Source organism: Dermacentor silvarum, chromosome 10 (genome assembly GCF_013339745.2).
Source record: "Dermacentor silvarum isolate Dsil-2018 chromosome 10, BIME_Dsil_1.4, whole genome shotgun sequence".
Lineage (NCBI taxonomy): Eukaryota > Metazoa > Arthropoda > Arachnida > Ixodida > Ixodidae > Dermacentor > Dermacentor silvarum.
This window is the reverse complement of record NC_051163.1, coordinates 104,571,446-104,587,671: the sequence shown is the minus strand read 5'-3', so window position 1 is coordinate 104,587,671 and position 16,226 is coordinate 104,571,446. Positions and strand designations below refer to the sequence as shown.

The 16,226-nt window shown below is 45.1% G+C and overlaps 2 protein-coding genes across 7 annotated transcripts in view; one reads left to right on the top strand and one right to left on the bottom strand.

Annotated features, from left to right (window-relative positions):
• LOC125940604 (uncharacterized) overlaps window positions 1–16,226 on the bottom strand; it is a 157,755-nt gene that overhangs the window by 65,341 nt on the left and 76,188 nt on the right. The gene's annotated exons all lie outside the window — the stretch shown is intronic.
• LOC119466406 (WAG22 antigen-like) overlaps window positions 1–16,226 on the top strand; it is a 245,932-nt gene that overhangs the window by 169,412 nt on the left and 60,294 nt on the right. Inside the window, exon 1 of one of the 6 annotated variants that reach the window (XM_049656967.1) lies at window positions 6,885–7,281. The exons of 4 other annotated variants lie outside the window; for them this stretch is intronic. In XM_049656967.1, coding sequence (XP_049512924.1) covers window positions 7,209–7,281 — 73 coding nt within the window. In that variant the 5' untranslated portion in view covers window positions 6,885–7,208. Of the gene's footprint in view, window positions 1–6,884; window positions 7,282–16,226 lie in introns of those variants that run through there. One more of the 6 variants, XM_049656966.1, reaches the window with a different exon arrangement.

The following is a 16,226-nucleotide window of genomic DNA, read 5'->3' as shown; positions in this document are numbered from 1 at the left end:
CTACATTGTGAAATAATGGGATGGTTCCCAAGGACGAAGCCAGCGCCGTGTGCGTGCACATTTCTCACCAGCTGCAGTCGCTTCATATCACACAGGCGATATGCAAAGACCTCTTGTGCTTTAAGATAGGTGCATATAAAGCACCACAGTCCAATGAAACTGCTCTTGCTGTATACATATACAGGGTGTCCCCGCAACTTAAGCCAATTGTAAAAATGAAAGGCGTGTCTGAAGCGAATTGAACCAAACTCATACGATTCGCACTGGCCTTTTTTGTTTACAGGCCATTTTTTGTTTTCCCCATAACTCACTCATTATATATATTTAAGTTTAATTACCCAACTTTTCATTATTGGCTCAGGACCCCATGTACGATTCGCAGATTTGTAGAGCACCTTCAGAAACCACCGATAGAGTTGCTTCCTGTTCGATCCGATCATCTCACCTAGTCCTTTTTTCAGGGTTGCAAAGAAAGCCCGCGAAATATGAAAAAAAAAGACACATGACGGAGCACTTGCACAGTGGTATCGTGCTGCTTTCAAGCGTGCGTTCGGGGAACAAGGTCAGCTACATCGCGACTGGCAACGGGGAAGTCGCAAGGCATTGTGATGGTAGTGGCCGGCGGCTCCCGTTGGAGGACGGCGCAAATGCATGGTGCTGGCCAAGCGCTGCCGAGGAGATAGCGCTAAAGCGTCCAAGAATGCTAAAAAGAAAATAGATTTTTCATTCTGTTCAAGGAAGGAAAGGGTGAAGCGCTAGAGGACCATGGAAGGCGATGACGGCTGCTTCGATTTCGCTGGCGGGGGAAAAAAAGAAAGACCTCGCCGCCATTCATTAGGTGCTCCTCAGGCACCCATATCCCTTCGTGTTCTCGACTGCTTCATAATTTGGCTTTAATACACCCAGAGCAGCAGACATGCCGTATTCCAATGAAGAAAGAGCGGATATGGTTCTGGCTCTTGGTGCATCAAGCAGCCATAGAAGGCAGGCAGTTAAGCTGTTTCAACGCGGGCATCCAGGTACCCGTCCAAGCTCAATGACAATTATGCGTGTACATGAGACGCTGAAACAGAATGGGACATTTGCCACGAAACGACACAAATCTTCAATTTTGGGAGCGGCAGCGCAGACAAATATCCTGTCCAAGTTTTCTGCACACCCCCGGGAAAGTGTCTGCAGTGTGGCTGCTGAAGCTGGTATGTCGAAATCTTCGGTGTGTGGAATACTTAAGAAGAGACAACTTCATCCTTACCACGTGCAGCTGCACCAAATGCTAGAGCCCCGAGACTTCCACAGTAGAACAGACTTTTCAAACTGGATCCTAATCAAAACAGAAGAGGACCCAGGTTTGTTAGCAAGATCCTGTGGACCAATGAAGCTAACTTTTCGCGCAATGCCCAAGTGAACATCCACAACGCCCGCTATTGGCAGGACGAGAACCCTCACTGGGTTTTGCAGGCGCATCATCAATATCAGTGGTCCTTTATTGTGTGGTGTGGAATTTACAGTGGCATTAACATTGGGCCTGAATTTTTGGCTGCACACTTGCCGGAGAACGATGCGTCAACAATATCCTCAATGGGCCACTTCAGGATTTTCTCTGCGAAGTTCCATTGGCTAGGATCAAGGATATCTGCATGGTAGCAGCATGATGGAGCTCCTGCGCATGGCAGTCGCAAAGCTTGCAATTGGCTCGATGAAGTTTTCACGCAGCAGTGGATAAAGCCACGTGGGCCCATTTCCAGGCCAGCAAGGTTACCGGATTTAACCCCCCTGGATTTTTCTTTGGGGCTACGTCAAGAATCAAGTATACCAGAGACCAACCAGATCATCAGCCAACTTAATAGAAAAGAAAATAAGACAAGTTTGCAACTTCATTCCCGAAAGCATGATAATGAACGGCACGGAAAATGTGCTAAATAGATGCCAGAGTTGCATTGCAGCTGATGGCGATCTGTTTGAACACGCATTCTAATCATGGACGATTTCGCAAGTACTGACCACTGAAATAAAAAAAACCTACCGCTAATGCCCCCCCCACTCTGCACCCCCCTACTTCACATCCTCCACGTCGTTGCCCTCCCTCACGCATTCCAAGTTCAAAAGTAAATAAAGCGTATTTCCTTCTTTTCTTTAGCAGCCTTGAAATTTTATCTCCTTGGGAGCACTCGGCCAGCCGCATGCATTTGCGCCGTCATCCGACGGAGCCGCCAGCAGGCCGCCTACAACCATCACAATGCCTTACTGCTTCCCCGTCACCTGTCGCGATGCAGCCGGCCTTGTTCACCGAACGCATGCTTGAGAGCAGCACGATACCACTGCGCAAGCGCTCCGTCACGTGGCTTTTTTGATATTTCGCGGGCTTTCTTTGCAACGCTGAAAAAAGGACTACGTGAGATGTATCGCACAGGAAACAACACCATCGGTGGTTTTTGAAGGTGCTCTACAAATCTGTGAATCATACTTGGGGTCCTTAGCCAATAATTAAAAAGATGAGTAAATAAACGTAATTTAGTGAGTGAGTTATGAGGAAAACAAAAAAAATGGCCCGAGTGAATAGTATGCATTTGGTTCAATTCGCTTCTGACGTGCCTTTCATTTTTTAAACCTTGGCTTAAGTTACGTGGGACACCCTGCACAACGTCATCTCTGCCACTACAAGGGCGATATGATGACATGGGACGCCCGATATATAAACTGCCAAGTTCTCAAATAGCGTGAGACTCGAAATGACTGTGATGGGGCTAGCCATTTACTTTTCTTTGTTTGTATATGCTGTTCAGTTTGTGCATGTTATAGTGCAAGCATGCCACCAATAGGGTTGATCTTTGTAAAAATCAAGTACACTGAATAAGTACATCAACATTTGTGCAATAAAAATGTTTTCGGCTCGAGAGCTTTTGCTATATACAGTGACCTACAGTGTGAAAGTAAAGGTCAAGGATTATTCTAGAATGTAGAGAAATTCACTTCCACAGTAATGAAGAATATTAAAAAATGCGATGTCACCCAGCATGTTACACTTGGTATAGCAGGCAGAGAGACTGCGCTTGCACATTTATTGGTGCACAAGGGGAGGCCTGACTTGGATGTCAGGGGGGACTAAAACCAGGGACTCGGATGCCAACTTCACTGCTTTAGCTAAGTGCATTTACACAGTAGAAATATCTCATGCCTGCCAGGCACAGCGCTATATGGCATCAAAGGAAACAGTTGTCATGATGTGCTTCTTTTGCTCACACTAGTCTGTGATGCACAAGTGTTTGTGCCAACTGTGAGCAGCACATGAATTGTTCTGGCACTCGCCATTGCATGGGTATAGCGCGTGCACAGAAACAAGTGCAGTAGCTGCTGGAGAATTCAATAGTAGCAAGAGCGAGCAGAAGGAAACATTAGGTGTCTCATCAACATAAATGAATTCGCAGTGCCTACCTGCACTGAACCACGTGTAAGTATCCTGTGGTTTTGGAAGTTAGTTGGCTACCTCGAGGTGAAATGTAGCATTAAATCTGGAGTACAAACCCTGATACCCATGCATTCAGTCAGATCTTCCTAGATTCAGAAGAGACTAAAACACCAGAGGCAAGATTGTAAAACTACAAAATGGCAACTTTATTTGCTAAATGAAAGGTTGTTTCCAGCAGAGAAGCACCTGCATCGACAGAAGCTGTGAGCTGGAGTAAACGTTACACTTAAGAAAGTGAGTGCACTGACGCTACACAAATAATAAACAAGATTTCACTACACAGATGAAGGCAGTCCTACATGATCTCGAAACATTGTTCTCACCTTGTGCTCTCCTATTCGCCACATAAGCGCTGCATGTTAAGACATACTCTCAATCTTTAGTGCAATGCCTTTGTCACTGGCTAACCACAAGTTAAGCACTATACAATCAGGTGTAATATCAGCATTAGACTGTTCTCTTCAGCTCCTACTTTGTAACTGAATGAGCCGGCTGTGTTTCCACGAGGCTGGATCCAGCTCCACAGGGTCACCACTGGACTGCAGGAGCATGGACACCTGCATAATTAAAGTTCTCTATTTTTCACACACTGCAAGTAAGTGCCCAGAGTCTTCATCGATCTTTTAACTCACGGACACAGGCGTACGTTATCTTTTTCCTTCAATAAAGAGGTATAAAGATCGACGAAAAGATCTTGAATGTGTATGTGTTTTCCATCTGCAGTCTCTGACAAGAAGCTAGGCTCGAACGCTGCATAATGCCCGGTACCCTACTATCAGCTTTGCCGCAAAGCACGGGTGCTACGCGGTCAAGCATACGCAATGTACTGCGGTGAAGCATGCCGAGTGTAAAGGGGCCATTGTCACGGGATATGGTGTGAGACTCGCGGCGCTCGCTGTCACCTCTCCTGTCACAGTACTACAAACACAGAGACGCCTCATGAATGGGCTGGCAGGCCTTCAGAGATATTTCGGACGTGGTTGTGGTGATTTGAGCACTTGTTTCGCCCACCTAGCACGCCGGGTTGGATACAATGATCGTAACGGCCCGGGAATTGGGTACAATACGCATCCCTTAATTATATACAAGCTCCTCAGAATAGCTACTAAGCTGTACCACGTGGTTGATGAGTGCTTCTGTACAGATTTCACAATGGTCTATGACAATTAAAGTGCATAGCGACGTTGAGTTTTCTTACTTTCCCATACAAACAGTTCAATTCATAAACTGTTTCCGTTCCCGCGAATCTCCTGATGTGTGCGGCATGTTGACCTTGCTCAGCGACACGAATGAACAATGCATCGGCACGATGTAATGCTTTGCCACTAAAGTCATCCGAGAAGACACTTAACTTCCAAACCTATCCTCCTGAGACTATAAAAATTGATTACGCTACCGTCGCAACAAAATAGCAACAAACTCACCTCGGGCACGGCTTCTTCGCCTTGTCGGCCACGCATTCTGTCGATTCTGTGCTGCCAGCTCGGCTAGGGACGAACGGCGCTAACAGCTTTCGTCCCCGCAGTACCTATAGGCGAACAGAAATTTCAGAGACCGAAAGTCTCCACATTTCTCTCTCGCACCCACTGCTCCTCACGCATGCGCAGAAAGAGCAGAGAAATCCAATTATGATGTGCTCGTCATAAACTACAGCAACTTGGATTGGGTTGAATTTATTATCAACAAAACACTGCAGCAGCGCCCCACAGCGGTTAACGAAGGGGAACTTGCCTCCCCGATTCGCATCGCTTCAGAAGCATGGCCTTCGAGATTTGCGTTTGTCACTTAGGGGAAGTCGTAGCTGAAGCTTGAGCAAATCCACCCGCCGCCCGCACGGCTCCGTCTACTTGAAATGGCGGACGGCCTATGGGCTAATGTGACAGTTACCGAGCACATATTCGTGATCACCGCCCATATACACGTTAATTATGGTGCCAAGTGTAGTGTTTTCGAGAATATGTGCCCTCATCTTGAATTGGTAAGGCCATATTTACTCTTAGCGTCAGGAATAAAGGCGACAAAACGTGGTGATGGCTGGCATGCTACAGCAGCGGAAGCTTCGGCTGAAGTGCAACAGGCGTACTGCTTGCGAGCACGCGTAAACAAACAGATACGGCCATGCCAGGTACACAACTGACTACTCAGCCAACTGACAATCGTAAATTGGGCGCCCAATTGTACACTTGTGCGCCCAAGCAAGCATTTACGGAATCCGTGCTGCCATACGAATTCCGCCAATATATCAACACAGTGATCACCCGCAGTGTTGAAAAGAAAGGCTCTTGTAACAGTGACCGCAGGTACTGCATTTGCGAGAAAGCCAAGTTTTGTGTATAGTTTCCATAAAATAGTAAAGGAAAGGTTTCCGAAGGAGCCGAATTCCGAAAAAAAGGTAAGCGTCGTGAAGACAAATAAATGGCCTTACGACGTGTCAGAAAGTATAGTCAATGCATTGGTCCTGCAAAAGCTAATGTAATACATGGAGCAGTGGTAGCATCTCTGCCTCACGCATAAGTCCCGGGTGCAAGTACCAATGTGTGACAATCTGTTTTTTTTATGTAGAAAAAACGTAATATACAATTTCACTGGGGCAGGCAAATATATTTTACATTAGCTACTGCTGATTATATATGCACGCGTAATAGCAAAAATTATTGTCTGCTCACTTTCTCCTAAACTGCAGGAAGCAATTATCAGTATGACACTCAGGTTATTTGTACTAATTATTGTATTACCGATATTGCATGCTATGCTTCTTTATTGCAGTGTTAAATGGGCAAATTATGAAACAAATACAATTGTAATTATTTTCTTTACACAAAAGTAAAGACAGAGCACTACCAACTTTCTTTAAACTTTCTTTAAACTTTTTTCAAACGAACTTGCTTCAAGCGAAAAAAAGAATGGAGCCTATTAACTTTTTTAATGCTGCTTTAAACGAGCTTTCTTCAAAGGAAAATGTAAACAGAGCCAACAACTTGTTTAAAACTTTCTTTGAACAAACTTTCTTCGAAGCAAAGTAAAAACAGAGCCTACCAACTTTTTTAAAACTTCCTTTGAACAAACTTCCTACAAACGAAAGTTAAAGCAGGTCCTACCAACTTTCTTGTAACATGTGTTAATAGAAAGTAAAAGTACATAGGATGCTACTAAAGTTGATAGAAAGTTGGTAAAGGATCTAAAGTAAGGAAGTATTTTTGTATGGGTATACATGGACAACGCGTCGTGCAGTGGTGGTGGTTTGTCTGCCGACGACTGCCTCCCGCACTGCTTGCTGTCGTGCCAACTGAGCGTAGTGCGTTTTGCCCGTTGGCCGTGAGGTGGTGCGCCGTCGTCGTTTTCCATCGGTGACAGAAGCGTGACGTCGTTCGAGCGTGTTAGAAGCACGTTCGCGTTGTGTTTTCGCGCGTGCCGTGTCGGCGGGAAGTCACGTGGTGGTTGACGCTACTACCCCCACGATTCCGGCGTAATACCCCGTGCTCGGTGAATTCTCAGTCAGTCGCCGTTCCGACGGTGTGCCGTGCGCAGTTTGTGTCGAGTGTGTGACAAGCTTACCGTGACTACGGCGTGACGTATTACTACCACAACAGAGGAACGTGAAGATTCTTGCTTTGCTTGGTGTGGGATTTTGGATTCGGGCTGCACGACATCGCCGTTCCTACCTGCCACGCCCCGCCAGAGTTGTTATTTTATTTTCTCCCTGCGTTGAGCATTTGGTTGCTTGACCGAGAGGATTCCTGACATGGCACGCGACGGCAGCTTCTGCGGGCTTCCGGCTTTGGTGGCGACGGTGATCGTCCTCTGCTGTCTCTTCAGTGAGTGTTTATTTTTTGGACCGTCCTGTTTCGGCTGCGTATTTTTGGCGAGCCTCCGAGACCCGTCTCACAGCGCGAAGCAAACGACGCCTTTTTTCGCAGACAGCTACGTATGTACGTCCGCTTCGGCGCAGCGTTTGCCAACACGGAAAAGCCGCTCCTCTCTAGCTGGCGCAACCTCACTGCGTAATTTTGTTTACGTTTCGGCGGCATTCGAAATGTAGCTGTAGAGGAGCGCACGAAACGTGATGCAAATTAACAGTGCCGCGAGTAGCGCTATTTTCGTCCGGAGCGTGAACAATCGCCAACGCGGCGGCCATCAGAGCTTTGACCTTGTGCGCCGGCTGCTACACGTGCAATCGGCTGACGTGATATCTCGGCTATGGTGGCTGGAAAGGGGAGGTCAGAGCAACGGCGGCGGCGGAGTTAGAGTGTACTAGAACTATTGAGTGGCGCGACCGATGAAAAACTCCCGATACAACTTTCTGTTGCTCAACACGTGCTACATAAAAGCGTTTTTCCGAGCGTGAAAGAAGCCCACAAATACACTCAAAATTGCCGCGCGACCTTCCGCTCGAGGTACCTTGCGTGCATTCGCGGACTTCTTTCACGCTCGGAAAAACGCTTTTATGCAGCACGCGTTGAGCAACAGAAAGCTGTACCGGGAGTTTTTCATGTTGCTCTACAATTTCCTCATTGACACTTTTCATTTAATTATAGTATTTGGGAAGTTGATTTATTAATTATGACTAATTATGTAATTAGGCGGAATACAAAAAATAATCTCAGTATCTCCAAGCGACAGCAAGCAACAATGCCTTGGTTCTGTCCCGCTGCCACGCTTTAAGTGCATCATCGTCATCAGGCACCGCAAAATGGAATGTTCTTTTTTTTCTGCTATTCTAGCAGAAACAGCCTGTTGTGTAGCTCGGCGCCAAACAGTGCGTCTGTTGTTTCATGCGACTTACCATTGCTCCTGACGACATGGAAACGTGTAAAAATATTGTCCCCACAAGGTGGCGCAACTGCACAGCGTGAATGCGAACAGAAACGAGCGTGGATCATAAAGAACCGAACAGATCCATGCCAACCAAGCGCACTCGCTAGCTCTGGCAGCAGCCAAACTACAGCGGAGGCATCTGAAGGATGGATGGATGTGGCTGAACTCTTTCAATTGGATGGTGGAATACGCCACCTAGCGATGACTATTAACATATTTTGTACTTTGTGGTTGGCGAAATTTCACCCCTGCCTTGATTTTAGCCACCAATCAGATAACCTCCGTTTGGTTATTTCTACCCGCTTAAAGTCTATTTTGCCTCCACTATCCCTTAGCTCCAATGCTTTGAAAAAATCAGCCCCGTTGTTTAGCACTGTAGGGTTAAGCCCTTTACAGAAAAGTATGAGGTGTTGAGCCGTTTCCTCTTCCTCTCCAGACGCACCGCACAGCGTGTTTATACCTTGGTACTTGACTCGGTACATCTTAGTCCGCAATACTCCCGTCCTGGCTTCAAACGACAAAGAGCTTCCCCTAGAATTACCATAGATATTTTTTGGCAATTTCTTGCTTGAAAGTTCTGTATGTGCCTAGTGCTGCTTTCGTCTGCATCCCTGTGCTCCATAGACCCCTGTTTTTTAACCTTTTTCTTAACCGCTGTTTCCTGGTTTGCACCCCTCCTGCAGTCCAAATATTTGATTGACAATTTTCTGGTCAGCTTCCTCCATTTTGTGTCAACATTTCCCATGTACAGATAACTGAAAACTCTCCTTGCCCACCGATTTTCTGCCATTTCTCTCAATCGCTCCTCAAATTCTATCTTGCTGCTAGGTTCCCTGCCCTCGAATGACGTCCATCCCATGTCACCCTGTACCCCCTGATTTGATGTATTTCCGTGTGCTCCCAAAGCAAGCCTACCTACCCCTCGCTGCTTAACTTCCAACCTTGCTCGAACCTCTGATCTCATGCACAGGACCGCATTGCCGAAAGTCAAACTACGGACCATCACCCCTTTCCAAATCCCTCTCATCACTTCGTATCTATTGTAATTCCACAGTGCCCTATTTTTAATCACAGCTGCATTCCTGATACCTTTAGCCGTTACATATTTTTCATGTTCCGTTAGGTACTCAGCCCCATTATTTATCCACACTCCAAAATATTTGTACTTATCCACTACCTCCAGCGTAACCTCCTGTATCCTATGCTCGCTGCCCTGATTATCATTAAAAATCGTGACTGCAGATTTTTTTACTAAACTTCAAACGTAAGCTATCTCCCTCTTTACCACAGATGTCCACTAATCCCTGCAATTCCTCCTTACTGTCAGCCATAAGTACAATGTCATCCGCATACATCAGTCCTGGTAATGACTGTTTAATCCATTCTCCTTGCTTGAAAAAGGATAGGTTGAAGCCAAGTCCGCTCCTCTCTAATTTTTTCTGTAATCCTTGTAAATACAGCATGAACAACACAGGTGACAGAGGGGAGCCCTGCCTAAGCCCCTGCTGTATCTCTATAGGCGCAGATACCTTGTTTTGCCATTTTACAAGCACCTTGTTACTTTTATAGATATCTTTTAAAAGATTACTTACTCGATCTTCCACATATAGAGTGCCCAGTATGTCCCACAAATTCTTTTGGATTACACTGTCATAGGCTCCCTTGATATCCAGAAATGCGAGACATAGGGGCCTGTGTGCTTTTCTGCTATTTCAATACACTGCGTCAATGAGAACAAATTATCTTATAACCTTCTTTGTTTCCGGAACCCATTTTGTAGTTCCCCTAGCACCTCCTCGCCCTCCACCCATGCCTGCAGTCTGTCTTTTATAATCTGCATCACCACCCTGTACACCACTGATGTCATGACTCCATCGACGTCGACGTCATGACTCCTAAACATCGACGCGCGCGCCACCACTCGGCATTATGATTCACTGCATCAAGCGCCGCGCTATCCGAAGGCTGCGTTGTTCCCACCTCCCCTTCTAGCCACCATATCTCGGCGCGCGCGTTTAGTGAACGCGCTTGGTTGCTGTGTAAATGAAAGTAAATTTAGCCTTCACACTTTTCAGGGAAGAAGTGCGCAAAGGCATGTTTCCGTTTAGATCAGATGTACATAAGTGCTCAAATTCAGTGTGTGCGACAGAACATCTTGTGAGACGCCTGAGCCGGCTTATAGCTATAATGACGTCAAGGCACTCAAAACGTGGACTCAGAAAATGTTCGGAAGAAGCTTCAGAACTTGAGGAATTTCATGTATTTTTCGACGAACAGGAACAAGCTTAAAAAAATGCGGAGGTGGGTTCGTAAGCAAAAGTACTGCTGCCAGTGCTGTGGTCCTTGATTAAAGCAGATTGAATGACAGAGGCAGCACCATCAATGTTTCCGACCTCTAGCATATCCCCGACAATGTCTTGTATGCCAAATACAGCACTGTTTTTTGTGCCTGCTGACGAAGCGTGGGGCAGAGCATTGACAACCTGTGCCGGGCAGTTTGCAGATTTTGGGGTCACACGAGGTTCTAAAAACTTGGACAATTTACTGTTATAAGAAATTGCCCTGGGCTTAGAGGGTCATTAGTACCTGAATATTGCCTTATTATGCCAAAGAAGTTTTCGAGCTTGTCCTGGCCTACTTAGGTCTTGACGTCAACAGGTACGAACCCACCGAAGATGTGAGATACTGCAAAAGTGGGAGTGTGCTGCATATGGTAACACGCATTCCTTCAGCTAAGTAGTAGAAAAAAGTGGCAGCCATCTGGCTTTTTACGTAGCTCGTTATGTAGCTTGAAAGTTTAAAAGAAAAAGTTTTTGTGGCATGTGTGCATCAACACTGGCCACAAAAATGCAAGAGGCAGCGGACAATGAACACAATGAGCTTATTAATCATTTCGACATTAGAGGTTTGTTGTGCACTAGGGATAACTTGGCCGTGCTTGTAATGATGTTAGAGGAAGCGTTTACTTTTTTTTCTGCTGAAAAGGTGCAGGCTTTCAGCATACATGGTTTTATGTTGTTTCTTAACACTGTAAAGCTTCATCAAGTTGGATGTGCAAATCCATTGCAACGAACTAACAGCACAAATAGTTCAGTTTTTTGTGCTGACACACTTGCATTTTTACACTAAATCACTCTACAAAAATTGAGCTCTACAGAGGGAAAAAACAGAAGCGCCTTAAGCTGAGAAGGCGCTAGTAGGTTGAGACGAGTGCAATCTACACGTTGGAAAAAGTGCAATTGCAGATGCAATTAGCAGATGACTAAACCCTCTGGTCCATGCTGTGCATGATTTGCGCCGAATAAAGTCACAACGAATTTTTTTCTGCTGTGTTCTTTGTGATTAGTCTTGCACTGTAAACATACGTTGGCACTAAAAAGCCGTGCTGGAACTTAATTTTTATAGAGTAATTAACTTCTAACCACATCGCGAATGTCATTTTCTGCCTGGTGGTGAACCGTGGTGTAATAATGGGGACAAAATGTTTCTGCAAAACCAGCTGGATGCGTCCAGCTTGTATTATTATTATATTATTATTATATTATTATTATTATTATGGCGACAAGCGGTTGCTGGCTTTTATGTTTCGCGGTAGCGTGCAGTACCGCCAGAGTAAAGGCACACCGTTATCTTGCTGCACCCTTGTGAAGCACACGATTCAGTTCGTAATGTATGGATGCAGACCACTCTTCGGAAATTTTCCGAGTTCCGGGCATTCAACTGGAATAAGTTTCAGCGGAAACAGCAGCGTGCTTTTAAAAATTAAGCGCGGGGTATGACCAAATAAAAAGAATGTGACGCGCAGCATGAAATAATATTTTATGCTGACTTGGAAAACGGTTAATGACATGCCAAATACTAGCCGCTCTAGATTATCGCTGCGCTGAATTTAGTGCATCAGATCACGCCCGGATAACTTGGCAAATAAATGAAATCACTGAGGTGCACCTTATATGCGAACTTTAACATGCAACATCTGCGTGCGTCGCATAAAACGCGAAATTACAACCGACGGCCGCATCATAGCTACACTGGCTAGAATTCTAGCCACTGTATCATAGCCCCGCCGCTAAGCGCGTTCCCAACGTGCACAGCGCCACCTGAGCCGGCCGCCATGTTGCATTGCAAGCCTTTGCACCTCTTCGCTCCCGCCCGTCACACTGCCCCTTCTAGCCACCATACTTAGGCGCTGGTCGTGTGGCGGCTGCAAATTAACCATCGGGCAGAAAGAAAGGGCGGTGGGCGTGCTAAGGGTGATACCAACGCGATTTAAATGCCGATTTTCGGCTTTACCATCTGGTAAAGAGTTTGCTTGCATAGAGTGCTCGTTTCGAAAGAGGTCCGACACTTTTCGCGTATATCGCAACCTGAAGGTGGCACGATTTGTTTGCGAGGTTACCCCTTTTTTATTTACTGATTTTAAACGTCCACGAATATTACTGGAATTGTACAGTTGGAGAAATTTTAAGCTTGAATCTTGCTTCTCGTGGTTTTCCCGTCATGTTTATGAAACGAGGAGAAAAAATAGAAGACGTCGCGCGAGTAAGCCAGCAGTAGTTCAGGTGCCTACTGACGAAGAAAAATGCACTGAGAACAGTTTTCAACACTAAAACAGAATTTATTTACATAAGTAAGCACTAATTAATTCACTCGATAAAGCCTTAGCGAGGGTATCTGGTTAAAATGTGGTTGCCCTACTGCACGCTCATACCTGCTACAGTCTTGCTAGCATAACACTCAGCTGCCTTTTAAGGAGTGTTAAGCCATCGCAGATAGAGGCGGAGATGTGTGGACACAAATCGCTCAAGAATTAGTCTTCCAATCACATCTTTGTGCTGATAACATGGGTTTTCTGGCAAGGTTACATTCTTTCCAATAATTTCTTTCAGTGCTTTCAAAGTTGTTCTCAGACAGCTCAGATCTTGAGCTTAAGCAAAAGACTTGAGCACTCTTAATTAAAAAAGCCGGCAGATCCCGAAGATGCAGTGTGCGGGGAGCCTACCATGTTAACGAAATGACCATGAGAGCACCAAGACGTAGGCGGCTCTTTCATAACCTACATGACACGCATCTCATGACATTCATGTCATGAGTCCTCAGGAGTCCCTTTAGGTACACCTAAGAGACCTTATGGCGAAAGCCTTAGTCATGCTCATGACTATGACTTCGACCAGCAACCTTTAACCTTTTCCTTCACTTAGCACCACATCCGAACCCATTCCATTGGTTTTCGAGTATTAATCTTTTTTTCGGTGAGTCATTCTCATTTTTGCTTAGTCATGGTCATGACTTTGACTTCTACCAGAATCGTTTAATGTTTCCTTCACTTACTGCCTACATTCAAACCCATTTCAGTGGTTTTGGGCATTAAGCTTTTTTCGCTGAGTCATTGCCATTTTTGCTGATTCATACCCAGGATTATGACTTCTACCATCATCCTTTAGTGTTTCCTTCACTTAGTGCCCACGTCCGAACCCACTCCAGGGGTTTTGAATTGTTACTCTTTTTTCGCTTAGTCATCGTCTTTTTTTCTCTGAGTCATGTTCATGACTATGACTTCTACCACGGTCCCTTGGTGTTTCCTTCCCTCAGTAGCCACGTCGAACCAATTTCAGTGGTTGTTGAGTGTTATTCCTTTTTGGCTGAGTAATGGTCATGACTATGACTTCTACCATCATCCTTTAGTGTTTCCTTCTCTTATTGACCAACGTCAGAACACATTTCAATGGCTTTTGAGTGTTAATATTTGTTTGCTGATCCATTGTCATTTTTGCTGAGTCATGCTCATGACTATTACTTCTACCAGCGTCCCTTATTGTTTCCTTCTCATAGTACCGACGTCCAAACCCATTTCAGTGGTTTTTGAGTGTTAATGTTTTTTTCGCTGAGTCATTGTCATTTTTGCTCATTCATGGTCATGACTATGACATCTACCAACATCCTTTAGTGTTTCCTTCACTTAGTATCCACGTCAGAACCCATTTCAGTGGCTATTGAGTGTTCATCTTTTTTCGCTGAGTCATTGTCATTTACACTGAGTTATGCTCATGACTATGGCTTCTACCAGCATCCTCTAGCATTTCCTTTACTCAGAACCCACGTCCGAACCCATTTCAGTGGCTTGTGAGTGTTAATATTTTTCGCGGAGTCATTGTCATGACCTACATGACACGCATGTCATGACATTTATGTCATGACCTATCACTTATGTTCGTCAGACACTCCTGTGATACTATACCAATTTTGGTGCCTACCAAGGTAACAAAACGTAGGCGTAGACGTAGATGTAGGAGGCTGTTTCACGATGTACTTTAAGAGCATGTCATGAAATTCATTTCATGAGTCCTGAGGAGTCCCTTTGGCTAGGCTCAAGAGACCTCAAGGCGAAAGCCATAGTCATGCTCATGACTATGACTTCGACCATCAATCTTTAGCTTTTTCCTTCACATAGTACTACCTCCGAACCGATTCCATCGGGTTTTGAGTGTTAATCTTTTTTCGCTTAGTCATTGTCATTCCTGTGGAGTCATGGTCGTGACTATGACTTCTACCACAATCCTTTAGCATTTCCTTCACTTAATACCCACGTGCTAACCCCTTTCCGGGGTTTTTGTGTGTTAAACTTTTGCGCTTTGTCATTTTCATTTTGGCGGAGTCATGCTCACGACTATGAGTTCTACCATCATCCTTTAGTGTTTCATTTACTTAGCTCCCACGTTTGAACTCACTTCAGTGGTTCTTGTGTTTTAATTTGTTTTGCTGAGTCATTGTCATTTTTTGGTTGTCAGGCTCACGACTTTGACTTCTACCATCATTCTTTAGTGTTTTCTTCACTTGGTACACACGTCAGAACAAGTTTCAGTGGTATTTTTAGTGTTTATGTTTTCTTGCTGAGTTAGTCGTTTTTTCCTGAGTCATGGTCATGACTATGGCTTCTACCACCCCCTTTAGTGTTTCCTTCATTAGTATGTACGTCAGAACTCATTTCAGTGGTTTTTCAGTGTTATTCCTTTTCATTGTGAAGCATTTCTTGGCGAACAATTGCCACTTTGACAGTATCTATCTATCTATCTATCTATCTAGCCGCCTACGTCTGTTAATTTTTTTGCTGAGTCATGGTCATGACTGACTTCTCTACCACCATCCTTTAATGTTTCCTTCCCTTAGTACCCACGTCCGAACCCATTTCAGTGTTTTTAAGTGTCAATATTTTTTTCGCGGAGTCAGTGTCATTTTAGGCGGCAGTTTCATGACCTTAATGACACGCATTTATGAAATTCATGTCATGACCTATCATTTATGTTCGTCATAAACTGTTGTCATACTATGCCAATTTTGGTACCCATCAAGTTAATGAAACGACCATGAGAGCACCAAGACATCGGCAGCTATTTCATGACTTACATGACACACATGTGATATTGATGTCATAACCTATCATTTATGTTCGTCATACACTCTCGTCATACTATGCTAACTTTGGTAAACACCAAGTTAACGATACGACAATGAGAGCACCAAGATGTAGGCGGCTAGATAGATAGATAGAAAGGTAGATACTGACAAAGTGGCAAATGTTCACCAAGAAATGCTTCGCATTAAAAAAAATGCACACACCGGAGTCGGTCACATAGGCCGGTGGCTCGCAAGAAGCACAGAAGCGCTTGTACGGCCTTCTTCTGTGGCGTCAAGTCCAGTATGTGGTGGAGAATTTTTTCTTCCGACAGAGGCCGGTCGTCGAATTGGTTGAACACGTTAGTAAGAGAATGTCTCTGCGCGCTGTACGGCGGGCAGTCGCACAAAATATGTACAATCGATTCTTCATTGCCGCAGTTGTCACAGGCTGCGCTGTCGGCCATTCCTGTGCGGAACACATAGGCGTTGGTAAACGCAACGCCCAACCATAATCGGCGCAAAAGGGTGGCGTCTCCTCGGCGAAGCCTTG